The 13352-nt window shown below is 37.2% G+C and overlaps 1 protein-coding gene across 14 annotated transcripts in view; it reads left to right on the forward strand.

Annotated features, from left to right (window-relative positions):
- The window catches only part of LOC139973076 (uncharacterized), a 293321-nt gene that overhangs the window by 73363 nt on the left and 206606 nt on the right, over positions 1-13352 (forward strand). For 11 of the 14 annotated variants that reach the window (XM_071979459.1, XM_071979458.1, XM_071979453.1 and 8 more), the window contains 8 exons: positions 149-275; positions 1010-3767; positions 4305-4462; positions 4896-5068; positions 6756-6894; positions 8551-8726; positions 9179-9422; positions 10070-10276. The exons of the other annotated variants lie outside the window; for them this stretch is intronic. In XM_071979459.1, coding sequence (XP_071835560.1) covers positions 149-275; positions 1010-3767; positions 4305-4462; positions 4896-5068; positions 6756-6894; positions 8551-8726; positions 9179-9422; positions 10070-10276 — 3982 coding nt within the window. The remainder of the gene's footprint in view (positions 1-148; positions 276-1009; positions 3768-4304; positions 4463-4895; positions 5069-6755; positions 6895-8550; positions 8727-9178; positions 9423-10069; positions 10277-13352) is intronic. 14 annotated transcript variants of the gene reach the window in all.

The raw sequence follows: 13352 nt of genomic DNA on the forward strand, positions 1-13352 counted from the left end.
TAGTCCATTTTATTATATTGTCATTTTATGATGAATATCAATAAATTTTACTTTACTTTACTTTACTTTAAAAATGTTCTAGATACAGACAGCAACTGCATTGATCCCATTTTCACTCATCTTGCTCTGTTTACTGTCTTATTAACAGAATTAAGATACAATACGACCAACTAATCATTGTGTGCAGAGCTAAGCAGACAGAGTTGCAGACATTCCACAGTCAACAACAAGTCGGGCTTGGGCTGGAGAAATACAAGCTGACACATTTGGAGCAGGTTTGTACTTTACAAACTTTATTTACCGTCTGGTGTATTGGGTCAAAAGTATTTTGGAAAGACTCTAACACAGCCCCAAATTTAACTTTTATTGTCATTCCTATATTACTTCTCTTGTTCTTCTTATCTGGGTGAAGTAAATTTGTACAAATTTGGTTGGCTGTTGTATTTGGAGGCTTGGAATCCTAGCAATTTTAGTGTGCTTTAGTTTGAGGCCATTCATTGCTGATGTTCTTTATACTCTATTGCCAAGGTTAATATATTTTAGTATGCCAGTTTGAGCCATCTAATCAAACTTTATTTGTTTGGGTGAGTGAGTGTGAAATCAACAGGCATGCTTTGAGGAAGAGAAAAGCAAAATATCAAGTACACAATTTTTTATTTCCAGCATTGCTGCATGGTATCACATACAGTTGATCTATAGTGATCTTAAAGTAGCTACATAGACACATTGGTATATAGCTACATAGACACATAGGTATATAGCTATATAGACACATAGGTATATAGCTACCTAGACACGTAGCTGTATAGCTATGTAGGTGTAAAGCTATATAGACACATAGGTATATAGCTACCTAGACACGTAGCTGTATAGCTATGTAGGTGTAAAGCTATATAGACACATAGCTATTGAAGCATCTACAAAGCTGTAATAAAGAACTAATTGGTGATATAAATATAACTTCCAGACAAGTCACTTCTATCATTGTTTTACTGTTCTTTCTTGGTAGTTTAAGTCTCCAGTCCAGAGTTCACCAGAAAGTGGTCACCAGCCACAGGATCAGTTATCTCCTACAAGTCTGTCACAACCTACAAAGCCAGTAGTGCCCCCTCGACTCGGACGCAGGAGAAAGTCCCCGGATACAGAGAGCGAACAGCCCTTAGGACGTAGCTTAGAAACACAACCCGACAGAGAGAGAAAGGGAGAAGAGAGAACTGTTTCAGCAAGCATTCCTATTTCTATGGATAAACCTTTGCCTTCATCTTATCAAGTGCAATTACAACCATCAGGTTTTGTCATGGACGAGGATTTAGCAGCCAAGTTTAGAGAGGTAGAACAACGACTGGCTGATCCTTCCAAATCTCCCGAAGTGGACAGTTTCATGAGATCCTCGGAGACATTTCTAAAGAGTCAAGTGCAAGTCACACAGCAGCAGCAAGAGTTCCAGGCAGGAGCAGCACCACCAGAGTATGATGAGTTGATGAACATGTTAGGAAGGAAAGATTCACCAACCACTCTGGAAGGGAGACAGGTCAAGAGCAGTTCTGTTACCATGGTGACCACCTCGTCTAAGAAGGTTGCTGCTCGCAGCTTGCAGCAGGAGTACGAGCTTGGAGGCGGAAGAGACGTACAACATCCTTCTTTGTCTTTAGATGTACGAGGTACAGGAAGACAGGAACAACAGACTACATTACCATTAACCTTCATTCCACCTGGTATGGATGCGACCAATCAGAGTTCCTATCAACAAGAGATGGAGATAAATGGACAAAGGTCACAGCTAAGGGTGCATCTTGTGTCCTCTCAGTCTCATGTTGAGAGTCAGGCAATGGGAGCAATGGGAACGGATGATCCTAGGAGACTAATGCTGATGCAGGATGGGAGTACTCCTCCTACTCACCTAATCTCATCATCTTTCCAGCCAGATGTAGCAGCTGATACAGAAGAGAATCTCAGTCCGCAGTCAGGTCAAATGGAATCGTCTTCTTCTAGGGTAATGAAGCTACAGATTCAGTCCTCCAAAGTGACGGTAGATGACGGTAGGCTAGCAGCTGACCCAAATCAGAGATCCGTTAGTCAGGAGAGCTTCCTCCTGTCAAGGATTGTGCAATCTCCATTACAAGAAGATCCAACCCAACAACGTCTTTACGAGTTTGAAATGAGGGATAAAGCCCAAGAGAATGCTGCTTCTCGTGATTCCCCGACCACTTTTGTCAGAAGTCATGGTAGCCCTGAGCCTGAGCAAGTACAGGCAGATCCAGAACAAATGGATATAGAACCGGAGCAAATGGAGGTCGATCTGGAGAACGCTAGTCATCAGAGAAAGCCAGATAAATTTGGAGATAGTCCACCGATGGAAGAAACAAGTTCACCTGTTGTTTCTAGCCTTGAAAGCCACAAAGACACCACAGAAGAAGACCCATTCCAATTGTACATAGATGAGGAAATGTTACCATCAATCAGTAAACAAGGAGATCCTGTTGCAGAGAGAGACACCAAGGGATCACTCCAAACTGAATCACTGGTGTCAGCAGTGGGATTTGAAATTGAGAGTAAACCTACTTCATCAGCAGATGGTGATCAAGCAGGAATTGTAGATTCTGAAATATTACCACCGTCAGTTACCAGTCTCGAAACAAGGCAAATCACCTCCGAACAAGAATCGTCTCCGTTGTTTATAGATGAAGATGAAACTTCATCTATTAGTCCAGAATATTCACCCGGAGGAGAAGCCATGGAGCACAGAGACCCACAGAGGTCTTCTCAGCAGGTTCTACCGGTGTCAGTAGTGGGATCGGAAGATCCAGGTAAATCAAAGTTTTCCTTAGATCCAACTGAAATAATTGACTCTGAAATAGTCCCACCTACGTTGACCATTGAATTGAATACCACACCAGTAGATTCCTCTCCTGGTATGGCATTGGATTCTACATTTAGAGGGTCAGATGAAGTCCCACAAGACACTGACATGGAAAATTTGGATCCACATCAGGAAAGGGTGTCATCTGTTGAGTATCAGGATAAAAAACCAACAGCGCTCCCTACGGTGAGCAAGGTGTCGGCTGAACCAACCACCAGTGAGAATATCAGTCCATCAAGCAACGACAGACGTATACCTACTAAGTCTGTGACAGACAATGATGATTCAAGCCCTGTTGCAGAAGATGAGCAGTCTCCACCACGGAAAACTCAAGATGAGAATATCAGTCCATCAAGTAAGGACAGAGGTATACCTACTAAGTCTGTGACAGACATTGATGATTCAAGCCCTGTTGCAGAAGAAGAGCAGTCTCCACCACGGAAAACTCAGGATCTTGAGATTGTAGAATCTGCTCCATCAGATGGGGTGATGCCAACATATGATGATGGTCAGACACCTTCAGCTGAAAAGACAAGCCAGTTATTGCCAGACAGAACATTACAAGAGATGATTATGTCTCAGATATTAACAGAGGAAGAAAAGTTACTTTCTTCAGAGAACTTTGATGGCCAAGTAAAGATTCTTCCTGCAGTGAAAGAGGAAAGCGACCTCACAAGAGAGGGCGCCATTTCTATGGAAGAGAGGATAGATAACATTCCAATACCTCCTCAGAGAAGTGTTCCTCTGGTAGGTCCAGAAGATGCTCCTCACGGTCTGGAGCAAAATGTTACGGAGATGGAGGATGAAGATTCAGAATCTCCCAAACAGACTGATGCCCTCAGTCAAGATCTCCTGGAAGAGATGGACAATTTTGATCAGATAATGGAGGAGAGCAACCAGAAACCTGGTAAGCTTTACATTTATTGAAACTACTGCTAGGTTATAAAGTCATACATTCCAGTATTAATTTCTGTGTTAAAGTGGAATCATTGTCACTTGTATATTGGTTTTGATAGATCAAGTCATTCATTCTGTGAACAATTACACATATGAGTTGAAGCAACTACAATGTACAGTTAACATTACAATTCCTGCCTTGAATTAGAATCCTTACCATTTGCATATTACATTGTAACTTATTTATACATTTTATGAACCATTTCTGCATTCATTGCAACATGGACTTGGTATATAAGTCTTTCATAGTGTAAATAATTTCTGTGTTCAATTGGATTCACAGTGAATTTACATCTTATATTTAATTATATTTCACATGTCTAACATAAGATTCTGTTAGAAATATTTCCAAATATCAAAAGTTCTAACTGTAGACTGTTACAAAGTAAATGAACCCAATAATGGCTTATTAAGTAGTCAACACCCCTTGTGTATAGCATTTGTATAGTTCTAAATGTGTTTCTGTCTCTGTTTTTAATTTTTCTAGTTCCCTTGAGTGAGCTTGATGGTGGACCAAGCTTTCTGGAAGGTCTTGATAAATTTATGGGAGTGCTGAAGGAGGAGAAAGAGGAGCTTAGTAACAGAGATGAAACGCCACTCCCTCGGACTGATAACGAGGCTCTTGAGGCGTTGCGAACAGATCAGGTAAAACTATTTATGTTTGGAGAGAGTTTACAATGATGTGCTTCTACCTAGTTGTTAACCTTGTTGAAATAATGCCATGATCATCCCAAATCCTTAATTGTTATAGATGATGTTAAAAGAAGAGATTTAGGTGGATGTGTTGGAGGTAATGAGGGTGAAGTGTGGTTACATATGTACTTGTTGGGCTACTCATTAACCAATTACGGAATGTGAGAAATATCATGATTCTCGCAAAGTTTGTTACGCGTCTCCTTAGTCTGAGCTAATTCCAGAATCATGAGAAGGAAATTAAGGGAAGGGACCTCGACATCAAGACCAGGAAACTCTTTTTCGTTCTGTCATGTTTGTTATTTCTCTGGAATTCTGTGGAACTCTGAGCTGAAGCACAAAAATTAAGTATTTTAAATGCGCGATATATCTTTGGTTTCTTCAGGCAAATGCAGACAGAGTCAAGGAAAACGTGAATATTCATGATGAGATCCTATCAGAGTATGAAAGACTACAGGAATCAGGAGTTGTGTTACCTAAAGAGATAACAGAGAAAGTCAAAGAGATGCAACAAGACTGGACAGACACCCTAAAGAAATCTGATCAGCTTGTGACAAGGTAAGACAAGTTTGTTTGTTAGATGTAAGAGGTAAGAGGTAAAATGTAAGAGGTAAGAGGTAATAGGTAAGAGGTAAGATGTAACAAGGTAAGACAAGTCTGTTTGTTAGAGGTAAGATGTAAGATGTAACAAGGTAAGACAAGTCTGTTTGTTAGAGGTAAGATGTAAGATGTAACAAGGTAAGACAAGTCTGTTTGTTAGAGGTAAGATGTAAGATGTAACAAGGTAAGACAAGTCTGTTTGTTAGATGTAAGAGGTAAGAGGTAATAGGTAAGAGGTAAGATGTAACAAGGTAAGACAAGTCTGTTTGTTAGATGTAAGAGGTAAGAGGTAATAGGTAAGAGGTAAGATGTAACAAGGTAAGACAAGTCTGTTTGTTAGAGGTAAGATGTAAGATGTAACAAGGTAAGACAAGTCTGTTTGTTAGATGTAAGAGGTAAGAGGTAAGAGGTAAGATGTAACAAGGTAAGACGAGTCTGTTTGTTAGAGGTAAGATGTAAGAGGTAACAAGGTAAGACGAGTCTGTTTGTTAGATGTAAGAGGTAAGAGGTAAGAGGTAAGATGTAACAAGGTAAGACAAGTCTGTTTGTTAGATGTAAGATGTAAGAGGTATGAGGTAAGAGGTGAGAGGTGAGAGGTGAGAGGTAAGAGGTAAGATGTAACAAGGTAAGACGAGTCTGTTTGTTAGAGGTAAGATGTAAGAGGTAACAAGGTAAGACGAGTCTGTTTGTTAGATGTAAGAGGTAAGAGGTAATAGGTAAGAGGTAAGATGTAACAAGGTAAGACAAGTCTGTTTGTTAGAGGTAAGATGTAAGAGGTATGAGGTAAGAGGTGAGAGGTGAGAGGTAAGAGGTAAGATGTAACAAGGTAAGACGAGTCTGTTTGTTAGAGGTAAGATGTAAGAGGTAACAAGGTAAGACGAGTCTGTTTGTTAGATGTAAGAGGTAAGAGGTAAGATGTAACAAGGTAAGACAAGTCTGTTTGTTAGAGGTAAGATGTAAGAGGTAACAATTTAAGACGAGTCTGTTTGTTAGATGTAAGAGGTAAGAGGTAATAGGTAAGAGGTAAGAGGTAAGATGTAACAAGGTAAGACAAGTCTGTTTGTTAGATGTAAGAGGTAAGATGTAACAAGGTAAGACAAGTCTGTTTGTTAGATATATGTCATTGGTTGGAAGGTAGTTGTCATGTACTTCCTGTTTTTGTTCTTTTGCAGTCATTTTTCTAACAGATAAACAACCTCAAATTATTATAAATCTATTGTGGTTCTTATCCACGAAAAGACTGTCACAATAAATACATTCTTTGCCTGATTCAATCTTGAAATTATCAATGTTGGAAATGATGTGTATTTTGAGATCAGCTGTGTTAAAGCTTTGGTTACATCATGGTTAGCTTGTCATGATATTATTGCTCCTAGACAGTATATAACTGGTTTATGTCAAAGCATAAATTATCCTACTGTCCTTCATTCTTTTGATTGATTAAAGAAATCCTTGCCTAGAATGGGATTCAAATTAGTAACCTTAGGCTTACAAGTCTTGTGCTCAGATGCTTAAAATAATCAGTTTCCTGTTACAAATGTAGGCTGATAGCTTCTTTCATTGTAACTAACAGTAATGACATCATCAGTGAATTATTACAATTCGAAATATGAAAAAAGTTCTTTTCCTTTCTTTTCATCTTCAGGGCGTCCATACTCCAGACACATTTACCAGACTATGAAAGGGCACTGGAGTTCATAGAGAGTTGTGAGAGGGCACTCTTGAGGCATACACCGATGCCCTCTGACCTCAACCAACTTCAAGTTTATGACGAGAAAGTCCAGGTTCGTCTCACAGTTCCTTTCTAATATTGTGTAAATTTTGTTTAGACAGGTTCAACTGACAAGTTTAAGACATTCTTTGTAGTGTTTGCACGGGTTATCCGGGTACCCGGGTACCCGCCCGACGTGATACTACCCGGTTCCTAATTTATTACCCGAATCCTAAGCAAAGTGTGATTTAAAAAAAAAAAAAATTGGCAAACCGACGGTTAGGCAGATTTCCCATTGACTTAGTGTGGTGTTAGGCTACAATGTGGTAGAAGATAACAGCAATAACGAAGGGGCCCGTTCGACGCGATACTACCCGGTTCCTAATTTATTACCCAAATCATAGGCCTACGAAAAGTGTGATTGTTTAAAAAAAAAAATTGCAAACCGATGGTTAGGCTGATTTTCCATAGACTTAGTGTGTTGTTAAGCTACCATGTGTTCGAAGATAACAGCAATAACGAAAGCTTTCCATAGATATCTTATAACTGCGTCACAATTTCAGCTGATAAACAGATGGCTAGGCTAGACTGCCCCCATTGACTTAGTGTGGTGTTAGGCAACCATGTGGTCGAACGTAACAGCAATTACGAAAGTATTCCATGGATGTCTTATAACTGCGTCACATCTCCAGCAAATAAACAGATGGTTAGGCTTAGCTAGATTTCTCATTGACTCAGTGTGGTGTTAGGCTACCATGTGGAAGAAATTATTATTTATTCATTCGTTTATTTCAAAGAAGGAAAGGCTGACAAGGAATTTTACGCGATCTTTATGGATTATAGACGGGATAACTAAAAAATAGTAATCGCAAGTGGCTTTTTACTAATCGTTTATTCCAAATGCGATCAAATTGCGCGAATCGCGCAATCTCGCGGCTAGTGAGAACCCTGGACCTGCATAATAGATAGTAGTAGAATTAAAAACTGTTTAAGAGCTAAATTGGATATCTACATGGTTTGATCCAATAGACGTGCACGAGCTAGCATAAGCAGCAGCGGCAGTGCGATGTTAGTAGTAATGCTAATTATAATTAAATAATTTATTTATTAACAAGTTAATGAAAGAAACAGAAGCAAATAAAAATTATTGAGGGAGGTTTTATACCTTATCTTACACCTACGTATTTGAACATGAAAACATTGTCAGTAGAGAATATAATGCATTTATTACAGCATCCAATATGTAATTTCTTGAAAATCGTGATACACGAGGGTAAACAAATTTTTTCCGGGTACCCGGATACCCGACGGGTAATGGCCCTCGGGTACCCGGTTCCCGATTTTTGGACCCGTGTAAACACTAATTCTTTGCCATCTGCTTCCAGTCATTTTCATTGTGGTAGTGATGTATTTTCTGTTAAGTCATGGATTTTTTGCTGAGAGGGTTGTTATGGTAAAAGAGTGGTACTTTCTCTCATGGTGATAATAATAATGTCTTCTCTACAAATATTGTCAGTGATGGATTATGTGCAATGACTCCAGTACCACTATTGAATACATGCTTTATACAGTGTTGAGCTGCTTGTAATCACATACTTCTTGTCGACAGTGAAGGGTCATCAGCAATTTAAGATTCCTGCAGTGCTGGCAAGAAGTTCACAAACTGGATATGTTTGATGAAGATTTGTCTGATGTACATGGAATAATCTTTATTATGTTGTGTCTCCAGGAGTTGCAGAGAACTCTCCCGCCCTTTCAACCTGTGATGGATAAAATCGTAAACGACTCCCGAAGACTGAAGAATTTATGCGGAGGCCACACAGAATACGATGCTGAGAAACTGAGTAAACAGGTCAACGAACTCAATGACCGATGGACAGCAATCTGTGAACAGACAAGAGAGAGGTATCGTAAAGCAGTCAACAAACTTTTGAGAAATGTTTGACAGAATTGATTAGATCTAATTATGTGCATTTCATTAGCTTCAATAGGAAGCAACAATGTACATTATTTAAGTAAGTAGATTGCAGTGGCTGGTGACCCATTGACTGTTAGACTTCCTCACATGCTTGGTGTAGTTCTACTTACAGAGCTACTTCAGATTAATATTACGTCCCTTTTACATCACAACAAATATTCTGAAGAATTTTCAACTTTGAATTTTGGAGAAGCACAGTGCCAAGTTTATGAAGAAAGTGAAGTACAGAAACAAAATGGACTAACATGAAGGGGTTGTCATTGGGCTGAGGGTGCAGGTAGGGGTGGGGGTGGTGAACTTTATGGTAAGGAGTGTTGAGTCAAAGGTAGATTGATTCATCAATGTGCAAACTACCCAAGATTTAAATTGTTCGTTGTAGGTTACACCAATTGGACAAATCTGGCGAAACCCTGGAAGATTTTGAGAGTCATTTGACGAGAGAAAGTAACTGGATATCAGAAGCCGAGGTGACTCTCCTGGAGTTTGATTACATCGCTCAGGATAAACTGACCCAGCAACAGCAGCTCCTTGCTGCCAGGGAATTCAACCAAGTGGTCGCATCTCACGAACCGAGGATAATACAGACCACCGATAGAGGAGAGATCTTCATCTCACAGGCTGAGGTATCAAAATAAAATCATTTCATCTATTGGTGATATTAGCATTAATTATAGCTGAGAAACTGGTCTGATGAGGACCAGATCAGGTTTATGAGTTTATTATCTCAAGTTTCCAGCAATTTTTACTAAACCCACCAGGGATTGCTCAAAATGACAATACAATGCTTCAATAATTCATTTGACTTCATTTGTTTCTATAAACCTTGTTGTATTGGCTCTTCCATGTCAGTGTTAAACAAGCTAGAGTGGTTTTAAAGATTAGAAAATGCCACTTCAAGTTCTGGCCATTTTGTCATCATTTTGTGCAAATTATGCTACATAACAACGAGCCTCTTCTAGTCAATATGTACTGTCACCAAAAATGATACAAAAATGTTATCATGTTTAAAACATAATATAGTAAGTTTTAAGAAATACTTTCCTGGATGAATGTTAGTCATGAAATTGATTGAAAAAATAAAATTGAGGTGGTAGAGAGTAGTTTTTGTGAAAATGTTTGATGATTAAGATGAGGGAGAATGATTCCATTTGGGGAAAAAACATAATTGATGTGATATGAAATGAATAAAGTTTGTATAATGTTACTTATAACTTTACACCAGTCGTCACTGTATTCCATTGTCACATGTTCCGTTACGATTCGTTCATAGGTATTTGATGAAATATTATCGCAGTTTGAGAGAAAGGTTGAAGACTTCCATCCCTCAAGATCTCCAAAGAGGCAAAGGAAAGAGAAAGGTTCAGAAATCGTCAGACAAGACATAGATAAGCTGAACAGCAGGTACAAAGAACTGGTTGCCAGGGTTACAGAAAAAGTGGACCGTTTCCTAGGAGCTGGACGAGGACGAGATTTGGATGTAAGTTTGTTGACAGTTTGTTTATCAGTGGTTTGATGAGAAAAGTGTAACTCATGTTGGTTGCTGGGAGTGTGTGAAAACAAAACTAAATAGCTCATCAGGGATCAAATTAAGAGGGAGGCTGTTAAGAAAAGAACACAAAATTTAATGTGAATGAATGTCTGTGGTACAGTTTGTAGGGAAATATATAATACTGCTCCGATGAAAGTTTTCCCAGCAGCGGAAGAAACCTTCCTGATTTTGATAAGGTTTTGATAACAATTCAATATAAAAAAAGGTAGGTCTTTAAATAGAATGTTGTTTCTTATTATCGGTCAATAAAAGTCCAAACTTAATGGCGAATATCTTTAATAATTGCAACCATACTAGTAGATATATATATATATGTGGGATCTTTGGCTTATTAACATTAAGAAGAGGGTGTTTATCCTCTTTGTAATCAATTCTTGTATGATCTGGAATTGTGTATGGGTATATGGTGGTGTTTACTTAATATCCATGTAATCATGTTATTTACCTTCTCTGTGTAGTGTATGCATGTATATTTTATATATATATATTACTACTCTGTGGTTGTGGTTGAATTAAACATTTCATTTTATTTTTCTCTTTTAACCAGTTTTATTTGTTTATGTTAATGTTAATGTTAGGATGATCAATAAAGATGATTTAAGTCTGTGTGTTTCTCTTTCTTTTCATAATTTTTTGATTTAATATAATTAATTTTATTAATTTCATAGTTACTCTGTGAAAGTGTGTATGTCTTATCATAAGGGGGTAGTCATTATTGGATGTTTAAAAAAAAAGACATAATGTGATTGTTTTTTTTATTGAATGAAGCCACTTTTCAGTGCCAGTGAAAAATTTGCAAAAATTAAAATGATAAATTAACGAAAGTACTAAGAAGTCTCAGTGAGGCTATGTAATATTTGAAGATGCTTTGAAGGTAGCTAGCAATAAAGTTGTCTCTTGTCAGTGTTGCTGTGTTGTCTGCTCAGTAGTTTGCTATTCACAAAGCTGTCCATGCTTACATCAGATTAGAACAGGTTTAAGTTCACATGACCCCCCTCCCCCTCCCTCAGTATTACTGTAGACTTGGGCAAGTTGAAAGTTGACATCACAGAGCCAATATTGCATTTGGTTGATACTTTTTCTGTATTCATTACTTATTTGTAATGTGTGAGTGACTTTGTACTTGGTGTTGCAAACATTTTGCCAATGTTTTTATACTGTGAAAAGTTGTTGGGAACAATACTTTTTTCCTTTGATGATAAAAATATACGGAAAAGATTACTCTTCCTATAGACACAATGGTCTCACATTTGACAAATGTCAGCCACCCTGATATAAATTTGAAAACTTTGATTTCTTGTATTAAAAAACCCCAAAACAATTGATAACAATCCCCCCTCCCTCTGCCCTCTATCATGTAAGCTACAGTAATTTCAGAGTAAATTTATATAAAAATATAGTTTGAAGAGTTTCAACATCATATGCAATCATTTAGTTTGATTTTCTTCTAGGAATTTTCCATAAAAACTTGACATCAGCTTTCATTGCTCTTTAAGCTACTGTAATGATTTTGGTCTAAATACTTGATAAACCTAGTTTTAAAATGTTACAGACTTTGCCGGTTCATATATACATTTATTTATTTGAAAGAAGAAAGAAAAATTGCATCAATGAAAATGCTTTGGTTTGGTTCAAGAAATAAATCGTTCACTTTTCTTAGTGTGGTGATAGATATGTTAGGTTCTCAATACATTATCATTGCAACATGAGGTCATTTTTATATTTTTTCGTCGTCGGGTTCAGTCTGGTTGTTTTCTGCAGGTGTCTACTAACTTTCTTATAGCCCATAAGCTCTCTCTCTCCTCAACGCAATCTCTTCAGTATTTTTTTCCACAACAAATTTGTCGGATAACTTTGCCACAAGCATCCCCGCAGTATTCCTCAGGTAAGGTTATCACAGAATCACAAAACTAATATTTTCCATTTTTCTTGCATGGTTTTTTGTTTCTCTCTTCCTTTTTTTTTATGTCTCTGTTTTCAGTTGTGCATGTTACCACTAATAAATGCAATCAATTTGCATTTTTTAAATTTGTATTCACATTTCCATGTTTTCCATAGCGTTGTTATTGGTACCGTATATAGAACTGGTTAGATTTGGAATATTAAAATAATAGTGAAGTTTAATAGCAACTTTGACATTGGAATTAAAATTGTATTGTTGTTTTGTATTCTTAAAACCAGTTTGAAGTTAGTAAATTTACCATGGGAATTCATTTTGTATTGTAATATTACAACCAGTTTGAAGTTAGCAAGTTTACTATGTGAATTCTTATATTTGGGATTTCTAAATTTGCAGCTACCTCAGGATCTGGATTATGCACAAGTTTTAAATTTACAATCTTTTCTTTTAGGATGCCTTACTAGAAACCTATTTTGAGATTTCAAATATATATCGTGCTGGGAATTTGTTACTGAATAGCTGTTTACTTATGTAAACTAGGTATTGAATTCAAGCTAACCAACTGTACTGTGAAAAATCTCTCACTTGGTAGTGATTTCAATTTTCAAGTGAACTAGTGATGAAGACCAAACTATTTCCACAAAAATTTAATTTTTTTTTTTTCTGTTTTGTTTCTTTTTACAAACTGAGAAACCTGAAAAATTTAGTTATGTTGTAAAAATATCAAAATCAAGTTAGGGTAAGCATGTTCCATGGTGCATGTCTTGGTTTCATTTATAATGTTTGGGTGATGATGATGATGATGATGTTTTTGCTTGTATTCATGATCAGACTATTTTGCTTTAATTTTGTTAAAAGCAATTTTCACTGGGTAAGTCCATTTTCAAGGCTATATTTAAACCTGTTAAACAAAATAGATATCTGAAGTTGTTTTGTGGATTAATGTTTAGCGAATTAAATCATAAAAATGTGAAATGTCAAAATTATTAAATATTTCATGTGCAGGCAATTTTATTGTTCAATTTCTCTTGAAAGGTTTTGATTTTGTGTTTGCTTCTCAATATTGGATAGCATAAAAAGTTTGTTTGGATTGCAGAGGAACAG

The sequence above is a fragment of the Apostichopus japonicus genome, chromosome 9, assembly GCF_037975245.1.
Source record: "Apostichopus japonicus isolate 1M-3 chromosome 9, ASM3797524v1, whole genome shotgun sequence".
Classification (NCBI taxonomy): domain Eukaryota; kingdom Metazoa; phylum Echinodermata; class Holothuroidea; order Aspidochirotida; family Stichopodidae; genus Apostichopus; species Apostichopus japonicus.